Genomic DNA, 16,342 nt, shown 5'->3' with positions numbered 1-16,342 from the left:
CCATCGGTCGATCAAGGATGACTTGTGGTTTTAATGAAAATAAAGTTTTGATACTTCTTGCCTACGCACTGAGAGCTATCCTATGACTGGCAGATTATGTACTTTACTGCAGTTAACAGCCAGGAATTATTACATGCAGGCCGGGGTTTGATCACAATATGCGGCGTAAAAACCATACAAAAAGATTGAAGTGGATTTGGTTTTTGATTTTTGATCACATTAACCGGCTGATTACATTAAGCAGTGGTAATATTAAACGGCGGCCTCTGTAGAAACCCCAAAAAATTTGGGGCCTAAGACCCCATCGCGCCCAACTGATTATCGCGCTTTATCGATGCGTTTTTTTCGATGTTTACCTGTATTTAGATATTGTTTTATTGATTTGTGCTGTTCTATCTGTTAGGAAGTTTGATATCCATTCAATAATAGTTGGATTTATTATCAGATGTGTTAATTTGTATTTAGCGTTGTGCCATACGCTATCAAATGTTTTTTAACATCTAAAAATACACCTAGTGTAACGTGATCGTTATTAAAAGCTTTGTCGACTGATTCGGTGAGTCGTGTGAGGTGATGTTTTGTCTGATTTTCCTAAGAAAACGAGTTGACATAATTTTCTCCATCAGTTTGCCAAGGCAACTTAAACTGATGGGACGGAAATTATCCGGATTTGTCCTGTTTGTTTGTATCTTTGGAATCATGGTGGTTATGCCTTTTTTCCATGTGTCTGGGTAGTAGTCAGTTTTTAGTGAGATGTTCATGATGTTTGTGAGGTGTTATAATAGGCGTAGAGCCTTTTTTTGTGAATGTTTGGTATTTGGTCGTGTCCAGAAGTGTTTTTCAAGTTTTTAATGTTAATTTTGAGTTCTGCGATAGTAATTTTACTGTTTATTTAACTTGAGTATTTTTCTAATGCCTCGCCAGGGAATTGCGGTGTGAATGAAGATTGATTTGTGATTATGAAGTTGTTGACCTGTTGTTGTTGATGTGTGTCAAAGTCGACTGTATTTAAGTCGCTGAAGGAGGATTCGTAGTAGTCGGCTAATAGGTCCGCTTTCTCCGAGCCTGTCCTTGTGATAATGTTCTTGCGTGTGATGTGTTGTAACAAGTAATTATTAATCGGTTATTTTTAACCAGGTGCAAGCCCTACTCTGATTCCGGTCTCCTGGTGAGATCTGCGCCGCGGTTTCGCGCTCTGCTATCGTTGATTTTTCAGGTAGTCTCCGCTTGTAGTATTGGTGCCTGACTGTGTCAGACAGACAGATCTAGGTAGGAATTTTGGTTAAATTATTATTTCGTTCTGGTCGAACGAAAAATAACCAGGGGCAGTCAGAAACTACAGTTTCTCTTCACCCCACACAAGGCAAGAATAAATTAACGAACTGATTACGGAAAAAGATGATTGGGCTGAAGTGGCGTGTAAGTTGTTTGACTCGCACGATGGTCACAAATTACCTGGAAGTCGATAGTTTACTGAATTTGATTGAGGAGCGTCAGGAGAAACTGTTGTCTCCCTGGCCGGCAACTCTTCTCAAAGAATGACGAGGAAGGTCCAGCATCACATCCACCAAAGTTCACATAATCACATCGTGAAAGAAGAAGTGGTTGGCGTTAACACGGAGTGAGGTGAGCGAGCAGAGAGATGCAAGCAGTGCGTCAGCTTAGTTTTATCTTCTAATTTTATAATATACATCTTGAACTTTTAAATTGACTAAAATGTGTTCTGGGAGGCCTCTTTTCAGGGCTGGGATCTATAAACCCAAAGTAAGAGGAATTTTGATGTGGAGGGAAACGGGAGTACCCCGAAAAAACCCACTTTCACTGGTGAGGCGCCGAAAAACTCAACCTCACCAGTGCCCGATGCTGGAAATGAAAAAGAGAACATGAATGGTTAGACACTTGAGTTTACATTCAGGGCGTGTATGTAATTATAAGGCGAGAGGTATCGCTGCCAAGAGCATGGGGTGGCTGCTAATCGTGGAATTTGTTTTGTTAATGATGTACGGTTATTTGCTTTTTTATATTAGTTGGCTGCAAGATAAATGAGTCTCTTCTTAAGAGGCGGGATGGAGCTCGCTTTATTGACGTATGCTAACGGGGTGTATCTGGGCAGGCGAAGCGCAAGACGAATGGCAAGATTTTGGTCCCGTTGTAATTTCTTAAGATGGGAGGAGGGAGTGTTTACCGTGATCATGCTACCATATTCAATTATCGGTCGAATGTATGTTCTGTAAATGGCGAGGATCGTGTTGGATCTACATCCTCGGACTATACTACCAATACGTCTGAGGTAGTTGATTCGTTTATAGACTTTAGAAAGTATGGTTTGAAAGTGATTTGTCCATGTAAGTCGTCTATTAAATGTAATGCCCAAGAATTTTACAATAGACGAAAATTTAATTTCGGTGTCCATAATTTTAAGTTTAACTTTGGAAATAGATTTGTTTTTTCTCCCAATTTTGCGTTTAAACATTATGGCCTGTGTTTTAGTGGCATTTAGTGCAACCTGCCAGGTATTACACCAGGCGGTAATGCTATCTACTGTGGATTGGACTTTCGCGGCGGTGAGGAGGGGATCGCGTGACATGGTCCATACCGCGATATCGTCGCGGCATATTGCGACGCATGAGTATATTTGAGCTGAGGAAAGGGGATATCATTAACATAGAGAATATACAACAGAGGGCTGAGTACTGACCCTTGGAGAACACCTGCCGAGAGGCGAACAGTGTGAGATGTAGCGTTGTTGATTCTAACTTTAGCTGTTCTATTGTCGAGAAAGCTGGCTATCCATCTCGTTAGGGTGGGCGGAAGGTCAAATTGTAGGAGTTTGAATTTAAGCCCCTGGTGCCAGACTGAATCAAAGGCTTGTTTCACGTCTAAAAATAAGCCGACTGTGGTGTGATTTCTATTAAATCCTTGTGTAACTGATTCCGTTAACGGAACCAAATGATCAGCTGTCTGCCTGTTTTTCCGGGAAGCATTTTGTATTTCAGAAAGTAGCTCCTCACTTTCCAAATACCATGTAATTCGAGTGGCTAATATTTTTTTAAGCAATTTGCCAATGTTGTTAATTAAGCTGATGGGTCTATAGTCTTTGGGGTTACTGGATGCAGGGTTTGTTTTAGGTACATGTATTACTTTAATTATGGCTGATTTGCACGAAGGCGGATAGTAGCCTGAATAAAAAGAGAGGTTAAATAAGGCTGTTAGATGTCTTAAGAATGAAGGTGATGCTTTTTTGAGAATATTTCGTATACCATCCTCACCTGGGGCACTGCCTTTTAATGTTTTAATTATTAATTTTATCTCATCCGGTGTTATTGGTTTGATTAGTTTTTGAAGAGCAGTAGTGTAGACATTGCTATTGTGGGGAAGACAGGACGGGAAATGCGAACTGAATGCTGTTATATTATTTTGAATAAAATTTTGAATGTTACCCAGATGAGTATGATTAAAGTGCGGCAAGTTAGGAGTGGCGAAAACCTGCTTATAGTAATCAGCTAATAAGTTAGCTTTCTCGAGGTCATCGGTTGCTGAGCTGTTATTATGTTTTAAATTGGGAATCCTATTGGTTGAATTGTCGTTACAAATACTTTTAAACTTCCTCCAGAATGTGGCCGGATCTTTATAAGAATTATCTAGAGATGCACAAAACTCGGACCAGTTTTGATCTCTTTGTTCGTTAATGCGGCGCTTGATGAGGTTGGTCACCCGGTTAATTTGGGTTTTAATCATAGAGTTTCGGGAAGTTATAAATTGACGTCTCAGTTTGCACCTTTTGGTGATCAGTAAATGTACTTCTCTAGTTAGTTTCCAAGAATTTGGATAACTAATAATACCACGTTTGGGAATTATTTTGTATATAGCATCAGTTGTTGCGTTAGTGATGTGAAGTAGATAGTCATCAATAGATTCTGTGTCGTTTGCCTGAGTAATGACTGGAGGTAAATTTCGGTCAAGAAATTCCCAGAAAGAGTTCCAATTTGCGGCCGAGTAATCAAAAAGATTTGGTTGAGTGTTTGGGGTTTGAGGATAGGCACCATTTAAAGTAACAGATATGGGGTAGTGATCACTTCCGATATCATGGTGGACTGTGAAATCTTGAATGTAGGGGGATATTTTTGTCGTGTATAATGAAAGGTCCAGAATGTCTTGGGTCCCATCATGGTGAGTATGGGTTGGGATATTGTTGTTGCCTAATATGAGATCATGCTGAGAAATGAAGTTATTAAGAATTAGACCATTTTGGTTGATTGACCTACAGCTAAAATTCCGGTGTTTAGAATTGAGGTCGCCAATAATAATTGAGTACGGGAAGCTATTAACTACATGGAGGAGTAAATTCGTGTCAGGGGTGGAAGAAGGGAAATATAGATACCAAGGATTGCTATTTTGATTAGGTTAGATAGATTTATGGAGGCAAGAATGTACTCATTAGTTGTGTCGATACAGAAGTCGGGAAATGATACATTAAGTTGTGTCAAGTGGAGTATGGCGATACCTTTGCGACCTGAACTTTTAGGTTTATTGGTACATTGATAGCCTGGTAGGCTGAAATTACTATTCTCATTTAGGAGTGTTTCACTAATGATTATTAAATGGATGCTTTCTTTTTTGCATAATTTAAGTAATTCATATTTTTTGTGTCTTAAGTCGCCCTGAATGTTAACCGCCAAAATTTTTAGGAACTTACCTCATTTTGGTCCATTGTGATATTATGAAGCATGATCTCTTCAAATTCCTCAGGGGTGAACGGTTGAAACTCAAAATAGTGGGGCATAGAATTTGCAATTCCTCTAAACATTTCTTTCTCGGATTCGTATTGACCTCCCCAGGCTTTAAGTATAGTCTCAGCAACAAACCCTACTATACTTATAATGAGTCGTTTATTCGTCTTCTTAGACTTGGAAGTTTCACGACTACGGACTGTAGCCTCGGCGTAGGTCCGCTTGCGAGATGAAGGGGCTGAGGTAGTGGCTGGCTGGGGCTGCTGGACTTGCTTCTGGGTTGTTGGCTTTACGGTATTGCTGGTCAGAGTGTTTAAACGGTCCATGTTAGTCGTTGAGTTAGTCGTCTTATGATTTGCCGACAAGCTGGAATTGAGGAATTTTCCTCGTTTTAGAGCAAGGACTTGGAAATATTTGGGGCAACCACGATAGGAAGCCGCGTGAGGGCCTTAGCAGTTAGCGCAGCATGTGTTTTCCCTGTTTCTTGGGCAATCTTTTACTGTATGCAATCCACTGCATCTGATGCATCTGGGAGTAGCTTTGCAGGCGTTTTTGGCATGACCAAATTTCTGGCAATTGAAACACTGTAGCACTGTAGCTACAGCAGGTTGCCTGGACTCTTCAACTCGGAGTTTTAAAAACCACATGGTTATGCCGTTAGCAATTAGTTGATCGGCTAGAGCTATGTCGTTTATGGTAATTCGAACTAGCGGCGTGGGGAGGCCGTTCTTGGCCTATTTTATTCATTCAATTTTGGATACTTGGATGCCTTGACTGGGACTTGGGACTTAGGTCATGGTAGGAATTTTGGTTAAATTATGATTTCGTTCATTATGAACGAAAAATAACCAGGGTGGTCAGAAACTGCTGTTTCTCTTCACCCCACACAAGGCAAGAATAAATTAATTACCTGATTACGGAGCGAGAGATATGGTCAGGAGTGGCATGTTAGTTATTCGTACAACGCGATGGTCACGAATGACCTAGAAGTTGATAATGTGTTGAATTTAATTGAGGGGCATCAGGAAGAGCTGAGAAGAGATCCTGCCGGCTAGAGAGACGACGAAGAAAGATGAGGAAGGTTCAGCAGAACACCCACAAATCATTGTTTAAGGATGTTGTTTTGGAGAGAGCCGAGAGATGCAAATGCAAACACAGTGCGCCGACATGATTAGGTCTCATGACTTATATGTATTAGCTATTAAACACTTAAAAATTTTGGATATTCAAAATTTGGATACTAATTTAAAATTTAGAAATCAAAATGACGTACCTCTTTTCAGGGCTAGGATCTATAGATCCTATGAAACCGAACTTTTGCTGTGGGGGAAACGGGAGTACCCCGAGAAAACCCACTTTCACTGGTGAGGCGCTGAAAGAAACCAACCTCACCAGTGCCCGATGCTGAAAAGGAAAACATAAATGGTTATACTCTTGAGTTTACATTCAGGGCATGTATGTAATTATAAGGCGAGAGGTATCGTTGCCACGAGCACGGGGTAGCTGCTAATAGTGGAATTTGGTTTGTTAATGGCGTCCGGTTTTGCTTTCTTATAGTATTTAGTTGCAAGATAGATGAGTCTCTTTTGAGAGGTGGGATGGAGCTAGCTCTATTAATGTATGCTAAAGGAGTATATCTGGGAAGACGGAGCGCGAGACGGATGGCCAGATTTTGGGCTTGTTGCAATTTCTTAAGATGGGTGGAGGGAGCGGATACCGTAATCATGTTACCGTATTCGATTATTGGCCGAATATAGGTTTTGTAGATGGCGAGAACCGTGCTAGATTTACACCCACGGACTATGCTGCTGATGCGTCTTAGGTAAAAGATACGTTTATATATTTTAGAAAGGATTGACTGAAAGTGATTTGTCCATGTTAGTTTTCTGTTAAATATGATGCCCAGGAATTTAATAGTAGACGAAAATTTAATTTCAGTGTTTGCCAATTTCAGTTTGACTTTGGGAAGGGATTTATTCTTCCGCTTAATTTTACGTTTAAATATTATGGCCTGCGTTTTGGAGGCATTGAGTTCTACTCGCCAGGTATTACACCAGGTGGTAATCTTGTCTAATGTGGCTTGAACTTTCGTGGCAGCGAGGAGGGGATCACGTGATATGCTCCATACCGCGATATCGTCGGCATATTGCGACGCATAAGTATGTTTGAGCGGCGGGAAGGGAATATCATTGACATAGAGAATGTATAACAAAGGGCTGAGTACTGATCCTTGGGGAACTCCCGCTGAGAGGGGAACAATGTAAGATGTAGCATTTCTGATTTTAACTTTAGCTAATCTGTCATCAAGGAAACTGGAAATCCAACTCGTTAGGGTAGGCGGAAAGTTGAACTGGAAGAGTTTAAATTTAAGCCCTTGGTGCCAAACAGAGTCAAAAGCCTGTTTTACATCTAAAAATAAGCCAACTGTGGTGTGATTTCTGTTGAAACCTTGAATAACTGATTCGGTAAGCCGAACTAAGTGATCAGCTGTCTGTCTATTTTGCGGGAAGCGTTTTGTATTTCAGAGAGAAGTTCTTGTTTTCCAGGTACCATGATATACGATTAGCTAATACCTTTTCTAACAATTTTCCAATGTTATTAAGTAGACTAATGGGTCGATAATCTTTGGGGTTGCTGGATGCTGGGTTAGTTTTAGATATGACTTTAATAATGGCGGATTTACACTGTGGTGGATAATAGCCAGAATAAAAGGAAATGTTGAAAAAAGCGGTTAGGTGTTTTAAGAATAAAGGCGAAGCTTTTTTGAGAATGATATTTCGTATACCATCCTCGCCTGGGGCAGTGTTTTTAGAGTTTTAATAATCAGTTTTATTTCAGCTGGTGTGATTGGCTTGACTAGTTTTTGAAGGGCAGTACTGTAGACAGAGTTATCGTGAGGCAAACGGCACGGAAATGTGAACTGAACGCTGCCATGTTATTTTGGATAAAATTTTGGACCGTGTACATATGAGAATGATTAAAATGCGGCGAATTGGGGGTAGAGAAACCCTGCTTGTAGTGTTCAGCGAGTAAGTTAGCTTTCTCTATGTCATTAGTTGCAACAGTGTTGTTGTATTTTAGATTAGAATTTTGCTGGTTGAGTTGTCATTACAGATACTTCTGAACTTTTTCCAGAATGTGGCTGGGTCTTTATAGGACTTGTCTAAAGAGTCACAAAACTCGTTCCAGTTTTGTTCTCTTTGTTCGTTGATGCGACGCTTAATTAGGCTGGTTACCCGATTAATTTCTGTTTTAATCATGGGGTTACGGGAAGTTATGAACTGACGTCTGAGTCTGCGCCTTTTGGTGATTAGTGTGCGTATTTCACGTGTTAGTTTCCATGAGTTTGGGTTGTTGTTAATGCGTCGCTTGGGAACTATTTTTTGTATGGCCTCTGTTATTGCGTCAGTGATTTGAAGTAAATATTTGTCGATGGTGTCAAGGTCGTTAGCATGAGTAATAACTGGAGGTAAGTTTGGATCAAGGAATTCCCAAAAAGAATGCCAATTGGTAGCAGAGAAATCAAACAGATATGGGAGCGAATTGGAGGTTTGAGTATCGGCGATGTTTAAAGTTACTGATATAGGGTAATGATCGCTCCCGATGTCAGGGAGAACTGTAAAATCTTGAATGTGGGGAGATATGTTTGACGTGAATAGTACTCGGTCGAGTATGTCTTGGTTCCCATCATGGTGAGTGTGGGTTGGGATATTGTTGTTGCCCACTATAAGATCATATTGAGAAATAAAGTTATTTAGAATTATACCGTTTCGATTAATTGCTCTACAGTTAAAAGTGTGGTGTTTAGAATTGAGATCACCAATAATAATTGAATGCGGGAAGGTGTTAACTACTTGTAGGAGTAGATTGGTATCAGGAGTGGTGGAAGGGGATACATAGATGCCAAGGATTGCTATTTTGATTTGGGGAGATAGATTTATGGAGGCAAGAATGAATTCGTTAGTTGAGTCTATGCAGAGGTCGGGAAATGATATATTTAGTTGGGTCACGTGGAGTATAGCAATACCTCTACGACCTGGGCTTTTAGGTTTATTAGTACATTGGTATCCTGGAAGACTGAAATTGCTATTATTGTTTAAGAGAGTTTCGCTGATGATTATTAAATGTATACGTTCTTTTTGGCATAATTGGAGTAATTCATATTTTTTGTGATTTAAGTCACCCTGAATGTTAACAGCTAAAAGTTTCAAGAACTTATCTTCTCAGCGTCACTAGTGGGTTCTTCCGTCAGGAGCATTTCTAATTCCTGGGCGTTGAAAGGTTGGAACTCGAAATATTCGGGCAACGAGTTTGCTATTCCGTTGATCAGTTTGACCTGGAGTTGTATTGGGCTTCCCAGATTTTGAGAATGGTCTCGGTGACTAACGTTACTATACGTGAGATAAGCAGTCTGTGCGTTTGCGTAGACTGAACTGTTTCACGACGGCGGGCTGTAGCTTCGGCGTATGTCCGTTTGAGAGGTGGAGGTACGGGAGCTGATGAAGTGGCTGGCTGGGGCCTTTTGACTTTCTCTTGAGTTGTAGGCTTGACGGCCTTACTGGATGCAGCAACCGAGTTGTTTTTAAGAATCAACGACTTAATCTCACTTAGAATTGACGTTTCACTGGCGTTGAGAAATTTTTCTCTTTTGAGGGCAATTACTTGAGAGTATTTGGGGCAACCTCGGTAGGAAGCCGCGTGAGGGCCTCTGCAATTAGCGCAACATGTTTCTTCTCTGTTTTTAGGGCACGCCTTGACTGCGTGCATGCCGCTGCATCTCACACACCTTGTTGAAGCTTTACAGGCGGCACTCGCATGCCCGAATTTCTCACAGTTGAAGCACTGGAGCACTGCAACTGTAGCGGGTTGTTTCGACTCCTCGACTCGGAGATTGAGAAACCACATGTGTATTCCGTTCTTGATTAGATTATCAGCTAAAGCGACATCTTGGAGAGCAATACATACTAGCGGCGTAGGGAGCCCTGTCTTCATTGAGTTAATTCTCTCGATCTTGGTGATAGTAATGCCTTGACTTGATAATTCTTCCCGTATCTCTTGTAGTGTGATATCACTATCAAGCCCTCGAATAACCACTTGTTTGGAAGGTGGTCAATCGCCCGGAACGTAGATGTTTAGTTTAATTCCATGAAAAGCCTCTTGAGGCCAAGGTTTTAGCAACTTGATGTAATCTTTGGGTTCTTTACATTTAATGACTAGTCCGCCACGCGGGAGGCGGCGAACTTCGATAAACGAAACCGATGGAAAAAGGGTCTGGAGGTGCTTCGCGACCTCGGGCTGTCTGACGGAAGCGGCAATTCCTTCCACAACTATGGCAGGTGGGAGAGAAGTTGTAGGTTTGCCTTGAACTGCTTGACTTGATTTCTTGGTGACAAGGTCGATCGCGGGGGCTGATTTCGCTGCTATCACGGGTGGTAGGGGCGTTGTAGGTTGATCTTGTTCTATTTGGCTAACATGGTTGGATACAAGAACGGTGTCTACTTCACGGTCACTAGTGTCACCACACGTTGCCGGAGATTGTGGTGGGGAATTTGAGCTACTGACCGATGAACTGCTCGAGTCAAGGTCACTCGGAGCTTCGCTTTCAGAGGAGGGCATGTTCTCTATAGTTGATTCTAAAATATTGATTTGGTCGCCGTTAGACAGCGGTGGGCCGTTGGCCCGTGTTCTCATAGGTAAAATTACTAGATAAGCCCTGAAAAGGGCTTAAATCTAGACGAGAATTACACTAAATATAGTAGAGTAAGTGGAAATGAAGGCTAGATGGAAAACGATCTAAAACAGACTTACTTGAATTGTAAAATCTGTAGGGAGAAAAAAAATTTTTTTCCGACGAGTAGCAGAAACTAACTGGGTCTTCAGACGTGTCCACTCTCCTCGTAATCCAAACAATCGTTAAACCAATCATAAACCATTGAGCCTTGACTGGCTGATTCCTCTTGAATTTCTTGTTGGCTGATGTCACTATCGAGCCCACGAATAACAACTTGCTTAGCAGGAGGTCGGTCACCCGGAACATGTATATTTAACTTGACTCCTTTGAAAGCTTCTGGAGGCCATGGTTTCAGGAGTTTCACGTAATCCTTCGGTTCTTTACTTTTGATGACTAAGCCACCTCGGGGAAGGCGGCGAACCTCAATAAACGTCATGGAGGGAAAAAAGAGCTTGGAGGTGTTTCGCGATATCTGGCTGGCGGGTAGTCGCAGGGATTCCCTCCACTATGATTGCAGGTGGCAAAACTGTTTTCGATTGTGCGTGAGTGGTTTGGGAGGCTTCAAGGTCAGACCCTTTCAACTTTTGTCCGCGTTCATTGCCGTCAGACTTGGCTGGAGAGCTCCAGGGGGAATTCCGGCCAGTGACCGAAGAGCTGCTTGTGTCAAGGTCAGATGACACACTGGGCGATTCGCCTTCAGAGGAAGGCATGTCTGCCACTGCAGACTCGAGGAGTTCTAGTTGGCTACTGTCTGAAAGCAGCGGTCCGGAGGCTCGTGTTCTCATTGCCGAGATGTTGAGACAAGCCCTGAAAAGGGCTTAAATCTATTCTGAGAAAATACTCTTGGTTTAAGAGTTAAAATACAGACACACGATATGAGAATAGTTTGACCAAAAAATACTTCGACTGGGACTTTCGTAACTTGAGATGCTTGTTATGGAAAAGGAAAGAAGTCGATGAAAGCTCCGTCATCTATCAATCCTTCCGATAAACTTCCTAAAACCGCCTGACTGTGTCAAAAGCTTTTTGTATATTTAAGAATACCGCTAGTGTAGCTTGGAGTTTATTGAACCATGTAAAAGTTGTTTCTATTAGTCACACAAGGTGATCTGTAGTTTCTGTTTTTTACGGCCTGTGTTTTGAATATTAGACAGAATGTTGTCGTTTTCTAATTTCCAAAGCAATTTGTTTGTGATAATTTTCTCCAGTAGTTTGCCGATACAATTTAATAAACAAATTGGTCTGAAGTCCCTAGGGCAGTGCTTTTCAACCTTTTTGCAGGCGCGGATCCCCCGAGGAGCTCATTTTTTCTTGCGGATCCCATTGTACATGAATATATATATATATAAGATTTTTTCAATGAAATAAAAACGGTTTATATACACAAAAACACAATACAGTACCATCTAAATTTGTTTATTCAAGAGAATTACAAATTAATGTGAAATTTGTCCTTGGTGATTTTTGAACAGAACTGGATAGTTTGGCCTGGTTTTAGAAAGACATACACGCATCTCTTCTTCAAGTGCTAGTAATTTATTTCTTTTCTTACTTTTAATGTTCGTCATGGTGGAAAATCCTATTTCACACAGGTATGATGTAGAAAACTGCAGGAGAATGCGCAGAGCCTTATTCGAGATTGATGGATATTCTTTTGCAGTTAAAATCCAAAATGAGTCCAGATCAAGTTCAGTGTGCTTCATTCTAAGTGTCCGTCATTTGAAATACCTGCCAACTCTTCCTCGTCGGTCAAACTGAAATCCACGTTCAAAGATTCAACAAATGGATTTCTAATCCAATCATACTCTTCAAGCGATATTGAAGGGAAATATTTATCCAATCCTTTAATTAAAGATTCCAGATGGTTAATTATCAATGGCAAAATGTCAATTAAATTTGTTCTTTGAACTAAAGTGGGAAACATTTCACAATTGCCTCGCGAAGCATGCTTTTCCAAATAATCAATTTCATTTTGAACGCATTGATTTTATTTACCGAAGTTAGAATGTTCTCCTTTTCCCTTGCATACTCATATTCAAATTATTCAGGTGCTGGAAGATGTCAGATAGGTAGGCCAATTTTAAACACCAACTTTCGTCACTCAGAAATTTCACATATTCAATATTGTTGCTTGTAAAGAAAATCATTAGTTCTTCTCTAAGTTCATAAAATCGAGATAGCACTCGTCCTCGAGAGAGCCATCGGACTTCTGTATGAAATAGAAGCGTGACATGTTCAGCATCCATGCTTTCGCAAAGTTTAGTGAACTGCCGGCATTTCACTGGCTTTGACTTTAAGTAGTTGACCATCTTGACCACCATATCAAGTACCTCTTTTAGCTCTGGGCCAATAGCTTTGGCAACTAGAGCTTCACGATGAAGAAAGCAATGTGTTATGAAAATATTTGGCTGAGATTGCTTTACCAATGTGACAAAACCTTTTACACTTGCAATCATTGAAGGACAACCATCTGTGCATATTCCAACACACTTTTCCCATGTCAAGTCCCAGTGATTCAAGTACGAGGAAAGTGCATCATATATATCTTGTCCTTTCGTTGTTTCTGGTAGTTCTCTGCAACATAAAAAGTCTTCGACAATTCCATCATTTTCAATAAATCTAATAAAAGCAAGTAACTGTGATTTTCCACTTAAATCTGTGCTTTCATCCACTTGAATAGCAAAAAAATCAGCAGCTTTCAATTTTAACATAACCCCTTTTTCGATATCAACTGACATGTCCGTAATCCGCCTGCCTATTGTGTTGTCAGACAGAGGGATGTTCTTAATTTCTTCAGCAGCAGCATCTCCAAAAAAAATCTTCGCAATGGTAACACATGCTGGTAATATTAACGATTCAGCGATTGTATGTGGCTTCATCTGCTTGGCTACGATCTCTGCCACAGCAAAGCTTGCTTGGTTCGCTTTTTTGCTGATGTTGAACTTCCTTTCAAATATACGAGCTTGTTTTGAAGTAGATTCTTTCAGTCTTTGAAAGTATTCTTTGGTTTTATCAGCCAAATTAGGATGTTTTGATATCAGATGACGCTTCAACTTAGATGGCAGCATTTAACTGTTTGATAAATTCTCACCACAAACTAAACATAATGGTGATGGGCAGTTCCGATCGTCGCTAGCAATAAATCCAAAAGCTAAATAATCTGAATCATATAGTCGAGTCTTCTGATTTTTATCAATTTTTATAACGTTTTCTTTCTTCAAATCCATTTACAAGCATTCAATAAAAAATAAAAAAAATTGAATAGGTACTCACACTTCACGTTGTCTAGCCGATGACGAGTAATCTGAGACAATGTTTTATGGTTTAAATCAGTGGTTCTTAACCTTTTTTTGTCAGCGGGCCACATGATGACCCGATCTGGACTCGCGGGCCGCAAGTCACTAAATTATAGTAAATTCTCTGATAAATTGATGCCGTCCTTTTACATCTGATTGAATGGTTCGATTATTAGAGTGGTTACCTCCTATTACACTTTTAGTTGCATTGCAACGTATGTTATGAATTATTTCTTGTGCGGAGGAAGCCAAAGAAAAACGCTGAATATCGTTTCTCTTGGTCCACGTTAGTATGTTATTAGTTGTATACCGATACAAATTATAAGTAATAATTATTTTAAGAGGTGTAAATAAGTAAAATGTCAGTATGACCAGACAGACAATGGATTTATTGAAAATATATACAAAAATATTCCAAGTCATATCCAGCACACTCGAAGCTATTCAAACCAAAAATAAAATTTAAACACCCAACCATGAACCTGCAAGTCTTTGTGAATTAGTCAATGTGACTGTTGGAATTGTTTTTGCGAGTCCACCAAGGAATCAAAACGAGGAGTCATTGTTGTTGAAGCGACTTGAAGGAGCTGGGTCATGTGACTGTCAGTAAGACGACTGCGAATTTCGATTTTATGCGAATTAATTTCGAGAAAACCATCTCGCAAGTATATGTTGATCCGAATATGCACGCCTGACGGTAAGCATTTTCAAGGAGCTGAGGAAAAGTTTTTTGAGGCATGCGTCGCCAAAAATCGATGAGAGAATTTCCATGGAAGGCAGTCTTGAGCGAAATATCTGCCTGCAGGTCAATCAGCTCTAGCTGGTATTGTGCGGGTGTATCACTCGGGTTGCATTGAAAAGGTGCGAAGAAAAAATGCAGTTTCTCTATTGATGTCTTGAAATCCTTGAAGCGATGATCGAATTCAACCTTGAGATCCACAAGTACTTCTGTATATGAAAACGACGAAGCAATAAATTCAGCCAAAGTCGGAAAATGAAGAGTACTGCAGCTGAAGCTGAGATATCCACAGCTCTAACTTCGATGTAAATGCAGTAAAAGTGGCAAACAACTCGTGACACATTTTATCCTTTCCTTGAAGTTGCAGGTTAAGATGCGCCAAGTGACCTGTTATGTCAACAAAAAAGCGAGATCTTGAAGCCACTGATTGTCGTTGAGCTGAGGAACATCCTCACCTTTTCCTGGAGGAAAGTCCGTATTTCTGGGAGTAAAGCATGGAATCTTTTATGACAGACGATCGGCTCAGCCAGCGCACTGCCGTGAAAATGACGACGTCGCCGTAGTCTGCGTTGATATCAAGAAGAAACTGCTTAAACTGGCGATGATTAAGTGCATTCGCACGGATCCAGTTCACGGTCGAGAAAACTATGTCCGTAACATGCTTAAATTTCAGCGATTTTGCAACTAAGTTTTCTTGGTGAACGATACAGTGGTGCCATACAACAGGTTTCAGTTCCTCGGCCTGACGCCATCTTGTAATGTGACCTTGCAGCCCCTCACCGAGGCCAAGCATAGAAGGAGCACCATCGGTTGCTATGCCGACTAACTTTGCTGGATCAAGCTCCGCATCCTTGAGGACAGTCATCATCTGTTGGAAGATCTCAGCACCCTTAGTCGAACCATGAAGAGAGCGAATAGAAAGAAGTTCTTCGGTGATGGTAAAATCAGGCTTAACTCCGCGAATGAAAAAAGCGAGCTGCTCGATGTCGGCAATGTCTTTCGTACCGTCAAGGGCAATCGAATAGCAAACGAAATTCTTTGATTCACTCATCAATTGTTCTCGTAGGTCGTTTGAAATGCACTCAACCCGTTTGGTCACTGTGTCGTTGCTCAGCTGCAGTTTCGTTGCCTTTGAGTTGAAGTCGGGCAGCAGTTTTCAGTGAATAGAAGAATGCCTTGTTTCAGGATCTCACCATCGGTGTATGGTCTCATGCGACTTGCCAACAGATGACTAAGCTTGTAGGACGTCAGAGTTACATCCCGTGATTCGTTTACAATTTTTGTGAATATGTTTGTTTGAGTTCGATAGTTCTTTTCAGGGATTCGAGTTTGGCCTCACGTGCATGTTCCTTGTATTTATCCAGGCTTGAGGAGTGAAGCGAACGATAGTGGCGTTCTAAGTTAGATCGCTTCATCACAGTTATGATTTTATTGCACAGAAGACAACAACATCTTCCTTCTTTTTCTATGAAGAAAAAATCTAATTCCCACTCGGTGTTGAAACTGCGATTCTCGTCTGAAACAGTGCGGGCTTTCTTCGCAGCGGCGTGTTCATCTTAATGGGGTCTTTACAAATAACAAATTTTCAAGCGACACGCCTTAGCGTTCACTGTATATTGTTCCTATGACTACCACCTCACCTAATTCAAGCCCTTCGGAACACGAGATTCGCGACAGCCGTAGCCGACAAACGGGGAGAAGTGAGAAGTAGGTCACAACAATAGTGCGTCACGAACTCGAACAGCTAATCAGCGTCTTAGAGGAAACAATGGAGAGAAGATGAGTCATGGCGAATACACGCAGGAGCGGGCGCAATGGGCGGTGAAACCAGAACGAACGTGATCGG

The 16,342-nt window shown here is 41.0% G+C and overlaps 5 protein-coding genes across 5 annotated transcripts in view; 2 read left to right on the top strand and 3 right to left on the bottom strand.

Annotated features, from left to right (window-relative positions):
* LOC143231592 (uncharacterized) overlaps positions 1–4,363 on the top strand; it is a 92,873-nt gene extending 88,510 nt beyond the window's left edge. The window contains exon 2 of the mRNA XM_076466114.1: positions 1,627–4,363. The gene's annotated coding sequence lies outside the window, so the exon portion shown is untranslated. The remainder of the gene's footprint in view (positions 1–1,626) is intronic.
* The window catches only part of LOC143231585 (uncharacterized), a 71,491-nt gene that overhangs the window by 28,476 nt on the left and 26,673 nt on the right, over positions 1–16,342 (top strand). The gene's annotated exons all lie outside the window — the stretch shown is intronic.
* On the bottom strand, positions 2,539–9,722 carry LOC143232530 (uncharacterized). The gene is made up of 5 exons (XM_076468104.1): positions 9,128–9,722; positions 7,849–8,454; positions 7,281–7,524; positions 4,866–5,096; positions 2,539–4,390 (listed from the first exon to the last, which is right to left on the bottom strand). The coding sequence occupies exons 1-5, from the start codon at positions 9,720–9,722 to the stop codon at positions 2,539–2,541; spliced, it is 3,528 nt and encodes a 1,175-aa protein (XP_076324219.1).
* On the bottom strand, positions 12,462–13,529 carry LOC143232525 (zinc finger BED domain-containing protein 5-like). Its single transcript, XM_076468097.1, has one exon. The coding sequence runs from the start codon at positions 13,527–13,529 to the stop codon at positions 12,462–12,464; it is 1,068 nt and encodes a 355-aa protein (XP_076324212.1).
* On the bottom strand, positions 14,948–15,547 carry LOC143232524 (general transcription factor II-I repeat domain-containing protein 2A-like). The gene has a single exon (XM_076468096.1). The coding sequence runs from the start codon at positions 15,545–15,547 to the stop codon at positions 14,948–14,950; it is 600 nt and encodes a 199-aa protein (XP_076324211.1).

Source organism: Tachypleus tridentatus, chromosome 11, assembly GCF_004210375.1.
Source record: "Tachypleus tridentatus isolate NWPU-2018 chromosome 11, ASM421037v1, whole genome shotgun sequence".
Classification (NCBI taxonomy): Eukaryota; Metazoa; Arthropoda; class Merostomata; order Xiphosura; family Limulidae; genus Tachypleus; species Tachypleus tridentatus.
The sequence above is the reverse complement of the archived record's forward strand: the minus strand, read 5'-3'. Positions and strand labels throughout refer to the sequence as shown.